General features: G+C 42.5%; 1 protein-coding gene across 1 annotated transcript in view; it reads right to left on the bottom strand.

Annotated features, from left to right (window-relative positions):
• Positions 1-9,554: 9,554 nt before the first annotated feature.
• Positions 9,555-18,974, bottom strand: part of LOC130708495 (uncharacterized) — a 71,087-nt gene continuing 61,667 nt past the window's right edge. The window contains exons 5-6 of the mRNA XM_057549148.1: positions 12,859-13,011; positions 9,555-9,802 (exon numbers count right to left, since the gene is read on the bottom strand). Coding sequence (XP_057405131.1) covers positions 12,999-13,011 — 13 coding nt within the window. The 3' untranslated portion in view covers positions 9,555-9,802; positions 12,859-12,998. The remainder of the gene's footprint in view (positions 9,803-12,858; positions 13,012-18,974) is intronic.

The following is an 18,974-nucleotide window of genomic DNA, read 5'->3' as shown; positions in this document are numbered from 1 at the left end:
CGCTTCCACCAAATTGTACTGGCCGAAACAAGCCATAAAGCCAGCCTAGATTCAAGGGGTGAAGAAATAGTCTCTGCCTATTAATGGGGTGAGTCACAAAGTCACATACATGATATAGGAAAGGAAATCATTACAGCTATTTTAGCACCAATCTTCCATACCTCCCTTTCTCAGGTTCTTAGAATCTGAATTAATAAGCAGAGGTCACTTGATAAATACAAAATCAAATCTAGCTGGATAGTGCTCCGGGGTTATTTCAACCAAGCTTCAAAAGAACTTGATCAACTATACTTGCTTCAAACCCAAAATCTACCGAAACGCCAGATTGTCCCTTTCCCTCTCCTGCCACACCCACACACCCCAAATGTCTACTTGGAGATTATCTCTCAGACTGGACTCTTTCTGCAGATGCCTGCCACTAAACCCTTCCATTCTGCACTGTTCTTTGTTGGTTTCACTCTTCTGGTGACACCTGTTTTCACATAATAGATTTACTTTCTGTAGTCTCTACAATAATTACTATTTTAGGCTTTCAGTCAATAAAAATTTAATTGCTGCTAAAGTTGATGCAGGAAAAGATAGAGGAAAACATTCTTCATCTCCCACCCCCTCCTCAGGGGTATCAAGGCACCAGCACTCCGGAATCTGGAAGGAGAATCCTTTTCTTTTTGCTATCATTAGCTATTGCTGTAACGACTGGGAATTTCTGGCCCTATGGTTCATAATTCAGTGGAAGAGCCCAAACATCTGTGGACCACAGGTTTCCTGCATACACAGGGACATTTCCTCAGCTCTACCGGAACTGAAACCAAGTTATTTTGCAGAAATTCAAGGAGCTCAAACCCTGTGAGAGTAAATTAGCATTTATGTATTCGACACGGCTTTGGGATGAGTCTTTCAGTCGAAATTAGTTTTCTAGGCCGCTATTCCATTACACGGTGCCCTCCTTAGGAGAGCCCAAGGGAGAAATTTCTCTCTGATCTCAGAATGGGAAATAGTTGGGCTGCTTCTTAGTACTTGGAGTGGTTTTGTGGTGGTTGTTACTACAGATAATGTAGATCATGCATATGAGGGCATCTCCTTGGTGTAGCGCCTAATCTGAGACCCATTTCTAGTAAATCTATAGGACTTTGGGTGTGAATTTTAGATATTAACCTCACACCTGACCTTGCCTTATCTTTTCTAGTTCTTTATACTCTCTATTCTGCTTCCCTCATTCAATTACTTTTATTTTTTATTTTTTTGGTCCTACTTAAGATACTTACATAAACAGACTTAAATGCCCTTCAGAGCTTCAGAGAATAAACAAGCAAACAAACAAATAAGTGCCAATTTCTCAAGAAATGTATAATATTTTAAACACTTTAAAAAATTCTTCAATTTCATCTATTTTGACAGAACACTCCCTTTTCAATTTCAGATACTACGGCTAAGTTAATCATCTTCTCAATGGTTCATTATCATCTTTGGCTTAAGACCCCTCACATTTTTTTTTCTTTTTTTCCCCTATATCCCACTGCTATTCCTCACCTAGCCCAAGGCAACCATTTCAATGTGCTCAACGCAAGCCCTTTTGTTAATATGTGTTCTTATAAAACATATAGTTTTATATGCATGGATCTTAACAGTGTGTAAATATTGTTGTTGTAAACCTGAATCTCTCTTCTTTCTTCATCCAGCACTATGTTTTAAAGACCCATATATTTTACTATGGGTATATCTAGTCTGTTACTTCTTTCTGCTGAATAGCATGAACCCAACACATTCTGCCTCCCCACTCCCCAAAGGGCCTCCAATCCCCTACCACCACAGAAACACTGTGAAGACAACCCTTACACACAGGGTGAGCACTTTTGAGAAACAAAAGGGTGCTATTCATAATTCCACCGAGACAGCATATGTACACTATAACTGTCCCAGACAAGCTAAAATGCCTTGTCACCTTACTCATACAGGACCTTAATAAACTGTGAGAATTCCTTCCGGATATGTACCCAGGGGTGGATTTGCTGGGTCAAGAAGTAGACCTAGACCTAATTGGCTATTACCACCAGAATCCTCTGCAGAACTTCTACACCAGTTGGCCTTCCCATCAGCAGTGCATAAGGGTTCCCGTGGTCGCACATCCCTGCCAACACTTGGCATTATCCTAATCTTGCCAGTCTAGTACATGCAAAGTGATATCTCAATTTATCTTGTATTTTTCTGTCAACTAATGAGTTTGAGCATTTCTTCATATTCTTAGCTTTTTGTATTTTTTCTTTCTGTGCATTTTGACTCTATCTTTGCCCATTTTCCATTGATGTATCTGTTTTGTTGATTTGCAACAGACAGAAATTTTTCTAAAGTGAGCACACACTTCTTTGTCTCCGTAGTGTGTAAGGAGCATGACTATCTTTTCTGGCAGAATTAGAGTCACATGATGATGAGCATAAGTAACAATGCTGGGGTTATAAGATGCTATAGAATCTAGAGTTATTTGGGTACACACCAATTGTTATGGATTGAATCATGCCCCCCCCCAAATGCATATGCTGAAGCCCTAACCTCCCATGTGACTATATTTGGAGCTGTGGCCTTTAAGAAGATAATTAAAGTTAAATGAGGTCACAAGTGTATGGGGGTCCTACTCCAATGTGGCTTGTGACCCTATAAATTGAGAGAGAGACACCAAGCAGGTGGGGCACACACAGAAAAAGGCCATGTGAGGACACAGCAAGAAGGCAGCCATTTGCACACTGAGGAGAGAGGCCTCGGGAGAAACCAAACCTGACAACACCTTGATCTCAGACTTCTAGCTTCCAGAACTGAAAGAAAATAAAGTTCTGTTATCTAAGCCACCCAGTCTGTGGTATTTTGTTATGGCAGCCCTAGCAGACAAATACACCAATCAACATATAGGAAACATCTTTACATTTCGTCATTTGCATCTTCCTCTTAAGATAAGATGAAAGATGCCCAGCTGTGTGCTATACCTGGCTGTCTTTCCGGAAAATTAATTACCAAGTCAAGGGCAAAAGTAGCCATATTCCAAATGATTTCCTCAGACCCCAGCAAATCTTTTTTTTTAATTGCAGGTATCAGTATCATTTGTCCTAGCAGCATCTTCCAACACAGCACAAACAATAGATCATGGGTACTGCCAGCTCTCTTTTATATAACTCACCCTGCTTACTCAAGGGTTTGAAGGAGGATTATCTCTCATCATTTAAGAATTTGAATGGAATTTCAGTGGAAGGAGTTTGCTTGAAAACTTATCAATTCTTCGTCCTCTGGGGAAAAATAACAGTTCTGAAGACATAATACCAGAACAAGGATGGAAAACAAGTTTGACTTCACATAACACCAATCAATTTGACAATGGTTGTGCAGAGTGTCCCACTGAGAAAAATGCAAAGGTGAATACGAACTCAGTAGGTAAAAGTGCCGTAACGGATTAGTAATGTCTGTCATGGCCCTGGGTGTCAGGTGGGGTAGGCCATATGTTTGCCATCTCTGTCTGTGTAGACCTTCACTTTGTTTTTAATGTTTGGCTATGAAAAAATTCCTGATGTAGGCATCCTTCAAAATTTCATCTTGAATATTATGAGGCGGGAAGTTCAGTATGTTACTTACAAGTTGAAGAAAACCATTTGGGGGTATCACCTCTCAACTCCATTTTCTTTTCTGGAAAATGCTTGGTTAATAGCAGCCTTGAGCACTTTTATGTACTTGGCACTGATGTGAGCACTTTGTATTTATTAACTCAAACTACACAGAATCCCGTTTTTACAAGTAAGGCCACGGAGGCCCAAAGAGGTTAAGCAACTTTTCAAAGTCTTGGAGCCGAGAAGTGGGGATTCAAACCCAGAAGTGTGATCACTTTTAAATATTACATCATTTTGAGGCCTGAAAAAAAGATGGTGAAGACCTTAATAGGAATTAACGCTATTTTTCACAATGAGCTGACAATAAAAATGGTCTCTTATCTTTAGGTAAACTCATGGTACTGATGTAAAAATTAAAAGGAAAAAATCATGGAACTAATCAGAAAAAAAATGTTGTTTATCCATCCATGTGTTTCTGGAGTGTCCGGGATATGCCATGCCCTGTGTTGAGCTTCACGTAGATTATCTCATTTAATCCTCTAAACCATCCTATGAAGTGGTTATCCCCACTTTATGGATGAGGAAGTGCAGGCAGAGAAGTGAAGCAACTTGCTCCCAAATCACACAACTGACAAATGATGAAGTTGGGATCCCAAACTGCATGGTCTGACTCCAGAGCTCAGTCTTTAAAACCACTCTTTACCCTGAACCCAAAATTTGCAGTTTCACTAGGTGGGCCTCCAAGTTAGATACAGGTAAAAATCTTAAACTCCTTTAAATTGCTTACCTCTTTGGGCACTTGGAAGCATCAAAACTTGCTGTGTGACACTTGGAGTGCTTTATAAAAATTAATCAGTTCTGTCATTTCTAGGAAACTGTTCAGGGTATAGACTGTGTTCAGAAATCAGGTATTTCTTCCCCTGGAAAAGTCAGTGAATTCTTTTTCAGCTACATGATTTCCTTTTTTTTTTTTTTTAACTTATTTTCCAACGTGATATCCTCCTCTTGATTCATCAAGACCCCCTAGAGAAAATACACATGGCTCCGACACCTGTGTTGTTCTTAAAAACCTTTTGCTTCTGCAATTTACAGTGGTCCAAAGATGCTGGAGGGATCTATACTTTTTCCAGCTGGAGAAAGTTTGTCATAGGTCCTGTACGATGGTTTAGGGGACACTGCTAATTATTTTGCTGCTTGTGTGTATGCTATTGGCAACGTGTATAATCTCAAAGATTACGATCAGGGAACTGACTGCAAGCTGCCATCATAAACTGCACCAGAAATTATTTACAAAACCTGATTTAACACCATGTTTCAGCATTCTCCAGAGCTGACCTTATCTTGCTGGACTGTTCCCTATCAGACTTCAAATCTCCAAGTCGCCAGACCCTTCTGGAGAGCACCCTTGAACTTCTAATGAATGTCCTGTGACTCCACAGAAATTAACAGCACTTGGTCCAACTTTTCACTAACTGGCACCCTGCATCACCGCCTTTGCCGCCCGCAGACCCCGCTGGAGAGCGACTTCCCATCCTTTAGAGTAGCATCTTCCCTTAAACCTAAAAGACTTTCTCTTTTCCCCACTGTGGTATTGCTTTATCCTTTTCCCCCCCTCTCTTCACCACCGTATTTTTTTTTTTTTTTACTGTTAGTATCATATCTGCTACTTACAACCTTCATGGCCACTCTGTCCTCTCTTCCTTCTCCTCCCACTCATACATTTTCACTTTCTCTTTTGACTTCTGTCTTCTCCCCCTATTGCTTCTCTCGTGCTCCCTGGCTTTGGGCTGAGCTGAGAATCCATTTGAGCGGCTCTCTCTTAGTTTGGCCCTATAGAGGGTCTCCCCTCCCACCCCCACTTAGAGAAACCCCCTGGAACTGCCTGGCGAAGTTGGATGAGCGTGTACATGTGCGTGCATTTTTCTGGGAAGAGGACTGTGGCAGACCCTATGGACCGTTTACCCCCGCACAATTCACCATTTCCTATGCCCTTGACTTCCTTTGTCAAAGAGGCCAAAAAGCTAAAAATTTCAATTTCTCAACTTTTCTCATTTGACCAATGAGAAGGAAAACATGCCTTTCTGAATAAAAAGCAAAGCTTCACTAGGAGAAAATCCTTTTCCCTTTACTTTTTCCCGTTATTCCTGTCTGGAATGTGGATATAAAGGTTAGATGTGCAGCAGCCATCTTGCAAACATGAGGCCGCCAGCCTGACGGTGAAGGCCTGTATGTAAGGTAGAAGGGCAGAAAGTTGGAAAGAGCTTCAGTCCCTGGTGGCATCCTTGAGCCACCATCCCAGCTCTCGATTATCTACCTCCAGACACATTTTTACATGTTATGAAATACACACAAACACACACACACACCCACACAATTTTTAAAAGGAGAGGTGAAAGTATAAACAGGAATTCTAAAATTTTCTTCCTGCTTCCTGATAGATTATCTTGCATGTGCCCAGGGGGCAAGCATCCCATTTTGGAGACCTCTGCTAAACAACCAAGGCACTATTATATTAACAGAAATCAGCAAAACTTAAAACAGCAGTGATGAGGAAGGGGGAAATATATCCAGAAAAGCATACTATAAGACAGGGTAGGCTTCCCTGGTGGCAGCAGTGGTTGCGAATCCGCCTGCCAATGCAGGGGACATGGGTTCGAGCCCTGGTCCAGGAAGATCCCACATGTCGCGGAGTAGCTGGGCCCGTGCGCCACAGCTACTGAGTCTGCGCTCTAGAGCCCACGAGCCACAACTACTGAGCCCATGCGCCGCAACTACTGAGGCCTGTGTGCCTGGAGCCTGTGCTCTACAACAAAGAGAAGCCACTGCAATGAGAAGCCCGTGCACCACAACGAAGAGTAGCCCCTGCTCGCCCCAACTATAGAAAGCCCACACAGCAACGAAGACCCAACACAGCCAAAAATAAATAAATAAATAAATAAATTTAGAAAAAAAAGAAAAAAAAGACAGGGTGATACTGTGCGGTCATTTGTGTCTTGTATATAAATGACTAGAAGGACATACATAGAATGTTAATGGTAGTTGTTTTAAACTACTGTATGTTCATAGTTTTCAGCATCAACCATGTACTGGTTTTCTTATTTGCAATAAGAAAAAAAAAGGAAAAAGAAATGTTATTTGAAATACCCCCGTAGTTCAAGACAGCCCTTCCCCACTTTATAAAATCACTTGTTCCTTCAAGGTGCCCTTGTCATGGCTGAGTGTCTCTCTGCCCTGCACAGACATGCTCTACCGTGAGCTCCAGCCAGGCAGGTGTGGCGCTAAGGACCCGAGATGAGATGACAGCTCATTTCAAGTGGCCTCCAGCCTGCTCTGGGGGGAAGGAGGTGATCGGAGTTGGGAACATGAAGGCCCCGTGGGACGTCACCCTTGGTGACCAGACCACACTCCCATGTATCAGTGCACTTTCCCCATGGCTCACTCTACTTGTCACAAAATTGCCCTAATTTCCATCCCTGTCACAGAAAGATGGGCTTTTATCCTTGGAACACTGTCTAGTCCACTTCTACCTCTTCAGAGCTGGAGGAGAGCAAGCTCTAAGAAGCTGAGGGTATGTCCAAGGTCAAAGTGGAGACCTCAGCAGCAGAGCGGGGACCAGAAATCATTTAGTCGTTGACAAGCACCATAGAGAATCCTCCCTGCGAGCTGGGCATTGCCATCTTTCTTACCCATACAAAAGTCCTACAGGATAGGTGTTGTCAGCTCCATTTTAAAAGCTGAAGAAACTACGGCTGAGATAGATCATGTGATTTCTCCAAGGCTAAAAAAAGAAGCAGAACCAAGAGTTGAACCCAGCCCTATCTGGCTTCCAAATCTGGGCTGTTTCCACCATTTCAGCTGACTCAACACAGTGCTTGTGTGATCTTGTGTTACAGATGTACCCACAAAGCAGTTTACCACCATCCCTCTATAGGTGTCCTTAGCTATTGGAGCCTCAGAAAATCCATTTCAGTGCCACCTCCCTCTCCCCCTTGGTATAGGAAATGCTTCCTGAAAGCCTGTTCTCTCAGCAGCTGGTGATATTTGATTTGATTAACACCCTGGGACCTATCACCAGACTTAAAGCTGATGCTTAATTAATTGCTTACATTAAAGAGCTGGCACTTTCTGCATTCGGGTCACACTTCCAGCCTCAATCATGTTTTCATTTCAGCAATAATATTTACATGATTAGCAAATAGTCAATTCATACTCTGGTGTGGACTTAAGCTGTGTGTGGGACTTCCCAAAGCAGATGTCCTTGACAGGTGTAAAGAAATAGGCTTTTTTTTTTCACAGCAAGAGCCATGAACAGGATCTTCTGCTTATTTCTCAATGAAAAATTGTGCCTGGATCAACAAATATTCATGGAGCACTGACCTCGTCTATGTGTCAGTCAACATATCCAAGGTCCCATGGGGGCTAAAAAGAAGGGCACTCACTGAGAAGTCACCTTAGATTTAACTCTGTTTTTGTTTTCCCATTTTCTGGTCCAAGACCTAGATGCATAGATTAGAAAAGACGTTTTTATATTAGACATGCATAGTTAGAAAAGACATTTTATATTAGACATCTGAAGTCTAATATAAAATAGATATTCGCATTCGCTAAGGTTTCCCGAAATATTATCATGCAAATGGAAGAAATACATGGCCTGCATGACACTACAGTTCAGTGAGTCTGTGATGTCAAATGACCCTAGGATGTGAATAGAGGTCAAACTGGAAAGAGGTGATGCACCCAAGATTATCCTATGCGATATTTTTAATCCAGAACCTAGATAATGACACAGAAAAGCATGACTACATCTTCCAGTAGCTGCACGTTGGAAGGAATAAGACAGCATTCTGGATGACAAAGTTCTTGACAGACTGGACAACGGGCTGAACTCAAACACCGTGAAATTTTGTAGAAACAAATGCCATAGAACCACCAGAACCAGTACCGTACAGGGAGGGCATGGCTCTGAGGGGTGCCATCAGCCACAAGCTCCACATGAGGCAACGGCGGGATGTATGACCCAAGTCACTAATGCCTCTGCTTGACTGCACGTGTCAACTACCGAGACGGAGGACAGTGAAAGCCCTGCTCTCATTTTTACTTCTCAGCCCACCCTTAGATAGTGCAGTCGGCTGTAAGTAGGTTGACCACATATGATAATATTCTAATCAGGACAGTTTTTAGAATAAAAGGGTTTGCAGGTGATAATTTAGCCTGGAAAACAGGCATAAACTAAGACTCCTGGACAAACTGGGACCAATGTTACCTAGTTATAAGGGATATAGGCAGATTGGAGGGGATTCAGAGGAGAAACTCAGACTCTCAGGGTTGGGAGTGGAATCGGGGGGAAGCAGGCACTTGTATTTTTTAAGAGTAACGTGGTACGTCATCTATGTTGTAAACCATTAGGAGGACATTAGGCATTTTCCCGTTCATGCAGGGATAATTCTACTGGCAAACACCAACACAAATTTGAAACCAAGAGCCCCAACTCTATGTGTGCAGCAAAAAAACAATTCATATGGACAGGCCACAATTTTATTCATTCAAACCATAATATTCATACCATCCTGTTTTCAACGTGTTTAAATTAAGGGGTATGAAGGCAATTGTAATGATTGGGCATGGGAATGGGCATGGTGAGAGCACATGCTGGAAACAAAGAATGAGATTTCCTTTTTCCAGTCTTGCAACAATCCCCAATGTTGACTGGTCTGAGGCCATGGGGAAGGAAATCTCATCCTCCACACTCTTGCTACAGCTTTCCAGGGCCATTTCAGGAACAAAATGATCTGGGCATAATTCTGATTCCCTGATCTGAGGATCTTCTATCATCTGAGAGTGGAAGGCTGTACTAGTGAGGGCCTACACTCAGGAAATATACAAATCCCTGCACCAAAGGGCTCAGGAAGTGGTGTTTAGGGCTGCAGGAGAGTCCCGATATTCTCTACTAATCATCTCCATTTTTAGAAAAGGTTCTTCTGAATTTCAGGCAAGCATGAAGATCCCCCACCTTGTGTGGGTGAAAGTAGATAATTGGTGATTCTACTGTTGGCCTTTTAATTGTGCCGGGGAATTCAGAATGCAGTTTCCACACCAAAGCCCAGATTCCTCTTGCTTACCTCTTGGATCCAGGGACCTCCTGCTCATAACCAAGGAAGAGTCTGAGATTCACTGTCTCCTGTGAATTTCTTTTCCTTTTGGGCCTAAAGCAGAGGCTGCAAGAAAGAACACAAGAAGCACAAATCATTGCAAATCCACTGCAGATGGCTGAAATAAATATTTACATTGTACTTTGTCTCTTGCTACTATGTAGTGAACACACAGTCTGTGCCTGGCCCTTTATCTACATTATCTCCTTTACTCCTCACCAAAACCTGTGAAATAGGTTTCAGTGGCCTCCTGTTCTACAGAGCGGGAAGCAGATGCAGGCTAAGCAACACCCCCAAAGCCATGCAATGAGTAAGGGCCGAATCCAGGAATGAATCCCGGATCTGATTCCCGAGTCGAAGGTCTGTCAAACATCGGTTGTATGTGAAAAGCAGTGAGGAAAACCTAATTTGGATTGATGGAGGGATGCTAGATGGACAGATAAACAAGTAATACTACATAAATATATAGATACATACATATAATAGAACATACATTATAGAAGCTAGGTGGTAGTTATATGGGTGTTCTCTGAAAGATTCTTTGAAGTGAAAGAGTAGCATTGACATATATACACTACCAAATGTAAAACAGCTAGCTAGTGGGAAGCAGCTGCATAGCACAGGGAGATCAGCTCGGTGCTTTGTGACCACCTAGAGGGGTGGGAGAGGGAGGGTGGGAGGGAGACGCAAGAGGGAGGGGATATGGGGATATATGTATATGTATAGCTGATTCACTTTGTTATACAGCAGAAACTAACACACCATTGTAAAGCAATTATACTCCAATAAAGATGTTAAAAAAAAAGTTTTGTATGTTGGAAAAACTTTGAAATCAAGTGTTGGGGAAAAGAAAGAAAGGGAGTGAGGGAATCAAAGATATAGCCAATGAGGGGCTTCCCTGGTGGCGCAGTGGTTGAGAATCTGCCTGCCAATGCAGGGGACACGGGTTCGAGCCCTGGTCTGGGAGGATCCCACATGCCGCGGAGCAACTAGGCCCGTGAGCCACAACTACTGAGCCTGCGCGTCTGGAGCCTGTGCTCCGCAACATGAGAGGCCGCGATAGTGAGAGGCCCGCGCACCGCGATGAAGAGTGGCCCCCGCTTGCCACAACTAGAGAAAGCCCTCGCACAGAAACGAAGACCCAACACAGCCAAAAATAAATAAATTTTAAAAAGATATAGCCAATGAAACATTCTTTCTAGGAACTGACTCATGTTTCACTATGTATTTTAGCATTTTAAATTCAACTTAGTTTGACAACTATGTATTGCGGCTTTATTGTGTACCAGGCACCAAAACACCTGCCAGCCTAGGATGCTAAATTCATGGCAGGTGCTGTAAGGACACACGACAGAACGCTTCTGGGGTTCAAACCCAGCAGCTCACCCTAACTTAACCTGCAGTACGAGGCTGACTTTGATAAAGGGCTGTAATGAATGGGTGAAGAGCTACAGAAACATGAGGACAGATAAAATAATAACTGACAGGTCTGGGAAGATGCCTGGGAACAGGTGAAATGTGAATTGTGCCTTGGAAAATAGGGAAGACGTCAAAAGGTCCGAACTGTTTTTACTCAAAACACTTCTAACCCAGACACGTGGGTTTTTTCCCCACACCGACCAATCCTCCGATACCACCTGAGTGTCCTACGATGCAATTCAATTTTGACACTACCTGCTGGAGGCAGAGTCAGATCTCACAAGTTAAGGAAGGGCTCAGTCCCCCCAAGACTGTCCCCAGTTTACTTATTTATCTATTTTTGGCTGCGTTGGGTCTCCGTTGCTGCACACGGGCTTTCTCTAGTTGTGGCGAGTGGGGGCTACTCTTCGTTGCGGCGCGCGGGCTTCTCATTGCGGTGGCTTCTTTTGTTGTGGAGCACAGGCTCTAGGTGTGTGGGCTTCAGTAGTTGTGGCATGCGGGCTCAGTAGTTGTGGTGCATGGGTTTAGTTGCTCCACGGCATGTGGGATGTTCCCGGACCAGGGCTCGAACCCGTGTCCCCTGCATTGGCAGGCAGATCCTTAACCACTGCCCCACCAGGGAAGTCCCTGTCCCCAGTTTAGATGCCAGTCGAAGGTTGTGGGTCCTTTGTCATAACTCTGGTGGCACTTCTGAACACAGAGGACTCAGGGCCGTGTGCTGTGTGCACTCAACTCCATGGAGCTGGCTCAGACTCTCTGTACCTTAGACACCACTCAGCCATTTCTATCCTGAGGTTTTGCAGTCTCCTTGGGCTCTACTTGGGAAGTCATGACACCCCAAGCCATGCGGGGTTTCTGCATTTACCACCTTTCCCCCTGAGAAGCAGGGCCAAAGCCTCTTTCTCGGAAGGGCGAGGGGCCACCAGCTTCTGGGAGCTCTCTCTGCTCCCCTCTCCCCTTCCACCTACCCTTCCCTCCTCCTCCCCTCCTCACCAGCACACCTGGAAAACTGCATGTTCTCTCAGAGGTAAGAAGCCTTGGTCCAACTCATCTTATAATTTCTATGCCAAGTGCCTTTAGAGTCTTGACTTTTGAAAATCAAGAGCTTTTTTTTTTCCTGTGCTTTGGTAAAACTCCTTTTTTCCCTGATACAATAAATGAGGCCTGAATGAGGTTAGGGGGAGAGGTCAAGGCAACAGGAGCTGCCAGAGGGGGAAATCTGTTCATATATTAAAAATATCACTCTGCCAGTGTCCTCACCACGCTTTAAATTTGGTTCATCCCTTGAGCAGAGGGCAAAGTGCACCGTGCATCCTGCCTGATAATAATTACTCTTCCCTGTTCTTGTGTCTCAGAAGCATTTCAGTTCCAGGTGACCTGCTCTAGACTGGCTGCAGATTGAATCCCAAGGGAAGCCTAAGACCTAAAAATGAGGCATCTCACACCTCGAAAGCGGCCTCAGTCTTAGAGTAACTTCTGACTCTCTGGAGGTTTTCTCAAGAAATTCAGCAGACAGGTCCCCAAGCTGCTCATCACCAAGGTGTGTCATCGACTCGAAATATAACTATCTGAGTTGTATGGCTGGTGTGCCTGCTATACAGTCTTTGAAAAATTATTATAACACAAGATCCTTAAGTTGGGGCGATGTGCTTCCCGAGCTTTCTGTGCCACCACAGCAAGTTAAATATTTCTCATCCTCCTACCTGGCCACGCACAGCTGGTCTCGTGCCCTGTTCGCTGAGACGTCGGCTCCTTCTCACTCCTTGTGGCATGTCTGGCTAGACACTAGGGTCCTTTCTTCGGTTTCAGTTACCCTTTCAGGTTCATATGACAGTCTTTTGCATCACCTATGGGGCCTGAAAGAGAAGTAACTTGTCAGTTTAAAAAAAATCAAGGTCAAAAATGCAGATGTTTGAGAAAAAGATTAACTTGATGCTTTTCTTCACCAGTTGCACACCCCAAATGAGGACCTAGGGAGTTTTAGTTCTGAAACATAACTATATATTAGAAAGACCCCTCAGTTCAAGTTAATAAATACCCATAGGGTCTGTCTCCCACCATAAACCCACACAGAAAAAAGTCAGAGATGCCCCTCCCCATTCAGCAGAAAGAAATTTTCCTTGTCACAAATTAAATCCTCCCTTGTGGCCATGGATTTATCAGCAGACTTGCTCATAATGGTCACCTTATGAAAGACAGCTGGGAACAATAAATCATTCCCTGTTCCAAAGGCTGCTCGATCTGGTTCAAAATGGCAGACTTCCTGCTGGAATGAACCTTCTCTGGGCCAATAATATTTCTAGGGAAAAAGTGGAGAGGATGGTGGCTGCAGTAGGGTGAGAGACACACGTGCTGGATCTGAAAGGAAACATTCAGCAGCTTGTGGCTTCACCACCTTACATCTGTTCTTAAACAACACCCAGAGGAGATATCGACCTCAGATATGCTGAGTTTTTTCACCCACTCAGAGTTGAACATTAACTATTCAACTGAACTTTTATTATCTAGTGAAAAATAATACAAATGCACAAGATCATTCAGGGAGTATGTTGTACGTACGGCTGATACCATACGCCCTCTGTTCCTCCTTTCTACCAGGGATGAAAGAAGCTTTTCACTTCAAGAACAGAAATTTAAGACATGTGACCAATAATGCTAGAAGATATGAATAAAACATTGATTGGGCTTTGCAATTCTGAAGACAGTAAATCACCAACAGCTCAAGCAGTGATCATTTAACCAAGACCCTGAAATATATTTGTTTAATTTGGTGTTTCATCAATCACTTCCATTGTCTTCTTGGCACTGGGAGAAATGCACAGGCAATTTCTCTCCCAACATACCCGCCCCCCGCCCCCCACCCACCCACCCCCGCCTCAAAAATAAAGCACATGCTTACAAAAAATCTCTCTCACCTAACCAGACATTTTCTGAGAAGCTCATACGATGGTGTTTTAAACCCAAGGCAGCACTCAGACCTGTGAAACATTTTTCAAAGCCCCTGAAAACTTCGCTAAAGAAGCAGAATCCACATACTTCACCCAGTCTGCCTGACTTAAAGTAGCGTGAGGCTAGAATCATCCGCATGTAGAGTTAAACAATAACATTCTCCCAGGAGATACATGCTGTGAGAATCAATAACCTCTTCTCAAACCAGCAAATTGGTTTCAAGTGTTTCGGTTCACTGGTTACATCCAACAGCCCGGGATAAAAGGCCACCTCCCGAGTGAAAGGGAAGGGGGTGATGAATTCCTGAAAAACATGTTCTCATCAGAATTCCTGTGTGTCATACTACACGGATGGTGTTTGTAAAAATCTTTGGAAAGTACACTGGGGTTTACTTTCAGGCAATCCTCTTTGTTGGAATTTTAACAAAAATGCTTTTCTCAGAGCACTGTGTACTGTCTAATTTCGTGAAAACAACTCACTGCCAAGTAATTGTTTAAATAATTTGATATCTTCAGGATTTCAGGTTTTTCTTAACTTTGCAACTGTATTATTCTTTCGAAAACAAAACATTTTCTAGAAAAGTTACAGGCCCTTCTACTGAGCTATGGGCTCTGGGAATATTTGTCAGAAAATCTGGTCATTGAACTCGCACAAAGTTCATGTCCCTCGTTCCCAGGCAAGTAGCCTGTGTTTTTTCTCTCTTTCTTTTCATTCCGTGAGTGCCTTTCACTCTTCTCTCCAGCAATGTCTATCATCACCTCCATAAGTTGACTTTGCTCCCCTGTTCAGAGGGCTTCTATACCAATCTTTCTAACTTTGGAAACGCCTTTCCTCTTCTTCCTCTTAGAGTGGAATATTTATACAGAAATTCTAGCTCAAAGTACAGTTATTTGTATAGTCTAGATGCAAGAAAGGTCTTCCTCTAGAGGAGCAGCTGTATCTTCTACTTAAATTCACACACTTTCAAAAGGGACATACACAGAATAAAGGAAAAGGGACTTATGCTAGCCAGTCCTATCAGCTGGCTTACAAGGTTATTGTTCCCTTGAATGGTCCCCAAGGCTCCTCTCCAATGCCATCTGCCCAGTCCCATGCTCACTACTAGAATGGCAGACCTCAGGACACACCTGTCAGAGCAGCCTTCCCCTATGGAGTTCTGGGAGTTTCTAGTAATTGGAGTCCTCTTTCTCTCCACATCCCCTAAGTCCTTCTCAAGGCCCACAGGGTCTTAGTAGATTTCAAGGCTTGAAACTATGGTTTTAGTTCTATTCTTAATATTTTGAGGAATCTCCATACTGTTTTCCACAGTGGCTGCACCAATTTACATTCCCACCAATGTTGTATGAGGGGTCCCCTTTCTCCACATTCTCTCCAACAGTTGTTATTTCTTGGCTTTTTGATAATATCCATCCTAACAGGCATGAGGTGCTATCTCATTGTGGTTCTTATTTGCATTCTCTAATAATTAGTGATGTTGAACATTTTTTCATGTGCCTGTTGGCTATCTGTATGTCTTCTTTGGAAAAATGTCTATTCAGTTCCTCTGCCCATTTTTTTAATCAGGTTGTTTGTTTTTTGTTGTTGGGTTGTATGAGTTCTTTATATATTTTGGATATTAACCCCTTATCAGATATATGATTTGCAATTATCTTCTCCCATTCAGTAGGTTGTCTTTTCATTTTGTTGATGGCTTCCTTTGCTGTGCAGAAGCTTTTTAGTTGATGTAGTCCCATTTGTTTATTTTTACTTTTTTTCCCCTTGCTTGAGGAGACAGATCCAGAAACGTATTGCTAAGACCAATGTCAAGGTGTGTACTGCCTAGGTTTTCTTCCAGGAATTTTATGGTTTCAGGTCTTAAATTCAAGTCCTTAATTCATTTCAAGTAGATTTTTATGGGTGAAGTAGTGGTCTAGTTTCATTCTTGTGCATGTGGTGTCTAGTTTTCCCAACACCATTTATTAAAGAGACTGTCTTTTCTCCATTGTCCGTTCATTGCACCTCTGTAATAAATTAATTGTCCATTTATGTGTGGTTTTATTTCTGGGCTCTCAGTTCTGTTCCATTGACTTATGTGTCTGTTTTTTCTGCCCATACCACGCTATTTTGATTACCATAGCTTTGTAATATAATTTGAAATCAGGGAGTTTGATACCTTCAAGATTTGTTCTTTTTTCTCAGGACTGCTTTGGCTATTCAGGATCTACCATATAATCTAGCTATTTCACTTCTGGGTATTTATCCAAAGAATATGAAAACACTAATCAAAAAGATATATGCACCACCATGTTCACGGCAGAATTATTACAATAGCAATGATATGGAAACAACCTAAATGCCTATCAACAAATTAAAGGATAAAGAAAATGCAATATAGGGGCTTCCCTGGTGGCGCAGTGGTTATGAACCTGCCTGCCAATGCAGGGGACATGGGTTTGAGCCCTGGTCCGGGAAGATCTCACATGCTGCAGAGCAGCTAAGCCCGTGTGCCACAATTACTGAGCCTGCGCTCTAGAGCCCGGGAGCCACAACCACTGAGCCGGTGTGCCACAACTACTGAAGCCCATGTGCCTAGAGCCCATGCTCCACAACAAGAGAAGCCACTGCAATGAGAAGCCCACGCACTGCAACGAAGAGTAGCCCCCGCTCGCCGCAACTAGAGAAAGCCTGCGCGCAGCAACAAAGAACCAATGCAGCCAAAAATAAATAAATAAATTTTAAAAAAAGATGTGATACACACACACACACACACACACACACACACACACACACACAATGGAAAACAAGGCAGTCATAAAAAAGATGAAATCTTGCCATTTGCAACAACATGAACGGACCTTGAGGGTTTTATGCTAAGTGAAACAAGTCAGACGGAGAAAGGCAAATACTGTACTGTATGATTTCACTCATATGTGAAATATAAAATAAACAAATAAAACAAAACAAAAACAAACACATAGATACAGAGAACAGAGTAGTGGCTACCAGAGGGGAAGGGAATTAGGGGGAGGGCAAAATGGGTAAAGGGGGTCTATAGCATGGTGACAAATGGAAACTAAACTTTTGGTGGTGAGCACGCTGTAGTGTACACAGAAGTCAAAATTGTAAACATGAAAGTTATATAATGTTATAAACCAATAAAAAATAATTTAAAAAATTTCAGTTACTGCTTTAGAGACACTATGGGTTCAACAGGCCTTTATGAGCTATCGTAGGCATCTTACTAACATTAATTATATTTTAGCTATTGATAAGCTCATATACCTACTACATTTAGAGATGGGTTGGATATGATGGCCGATGTTCAGAAAGCATCAAGGAATGACTCGTAGGTTTCTTAGGTATCCCATTTTAACTATTTGGTCCTTTGCTTAATCATTGACTACCCTCTATGGTTTTTAGACTTATTATTTTTCTTTCTTCACACTCTTACTTCATCTTGAAGGAAAAAATTCCTATTACTTCAAAATTAACAGTGTATAGGGTCCTTCAGCATTATTCTACCAATCCCCCAAATCAATTTTAATACATATAATTCCCAATTGATTTCTGTTATAATTTTTAAACTAAGTTTAGTCTTTCCCCCTTACATATTTTTTATGTTTAGTATAATTTCCTTCACTGAAATGAGAAAATTGAATTTTGATATAGTGGTAGAAGATTTTTAGTTACAAATAATGGGAACCAAACTTGAACCAACTCAAATACAAAAGAGACTTTATTAAAAGAACATGAGGGTGTCTCATGGATCAAATGCAGAAGTGCAACCAAGACTGCCCATTCCAGAATGGGCTAGAATCCCTTGGGAATTTCACTCAGTATCCTGTCTGCTCCTCTCTATATGCTGGTTTCAGCCTCTTACCTTAGAAGTCTAGCTTTCTCCAACATTCAATCTATAATATGGCTCTGTTACAGCTCCTGTATTTTTATGCTCTGGGTTTATCCACAGAGGCTGACCCTCAGCCCCTCAGTGTCTCTATTCCAAATTTCAAGGAGGGGAATTTGGCCCTGATGTAGTCAGGTTATCAACCCTGGTCAGTTGACTATGACTGGATGTGAGTGGGTGCAGGAGTTCAGGGAAGAAATAGCCAACACCAATTCTGAGTTCCCAGAGAAGGGAGAATTGTCATGAACTTGGCGGACACCCCATATGGAGAAGGAGGGAAACAATAGCTCCTTTACTTCAGTAAACATGTGTTAAGCACCAATCATGTACCAGGGCCAGGCTAGGCTCATGGACACAAAAATAAGTGCAGCAAATTCCACCTTCAAGGAGTGTAACACCCCACACTTCCTATGAACACCCTGGCCTCCACATATGGTCACAAACCTATAGCAAATACTTAAAACCTCAGTGTACTATATATAGACCCAACATGCAAGAGAGTCATTCTGTGGAGTCAATGTTTAGCTCTCATCTTGGACAAGAACAAAACATTTGCAGACAGAAAACAAACAGTTAAAGTTTTATTTCCAGTTGCTGTCAGATGCTAACAAATGAGCAGAATAAAATATAAAATTTATAATGCAGATAACTGGTATTTCTATTTACCATCATTCATACATCTTCAAGGGGAAAAGGTATATGTCTATACGTTCACCAGTAGAAAAAAAAAATGCTAATTGAAGATCTACAACATGTCAGTCAAGTTGCTAGATAGGCCCAGACACAAGAGTAGAGAGCACATAAGATTCTGAGCCAGAAGACCTGAAGTCTCATTATACTAGCTGTGTGACCCCAGAGGGCCATAAACCCTGTACAGTTTTACCTGTAAAGTGAGGCTCTTACCTCCCTAACAATGTCAGCATGCAGATGTAAGAACTAAAAGGAAGAGTAAGAAAGTAGAAAATGAAGCACTGAGAAGGCAATCCA

This window comes from Balaenoptera acutorostrata, chromosome 6 (assembly GCF_949987535.1).
Source record: "Balaenoptera acutorostrata chromosome 6, mBalAcu1.1, whole genome shotgun sequence".
NCBI lineage: Eukaryota > Metazoa > Chordata > Mammalia > Artiodactyla > Balaenopteridae > Balaenoptera > Balaenoptera acutorostrata.
Note: the sequence above shows the minus strand (reverse complement) of the source record. Positions and strands in the feature narration are given on the sequence as shown.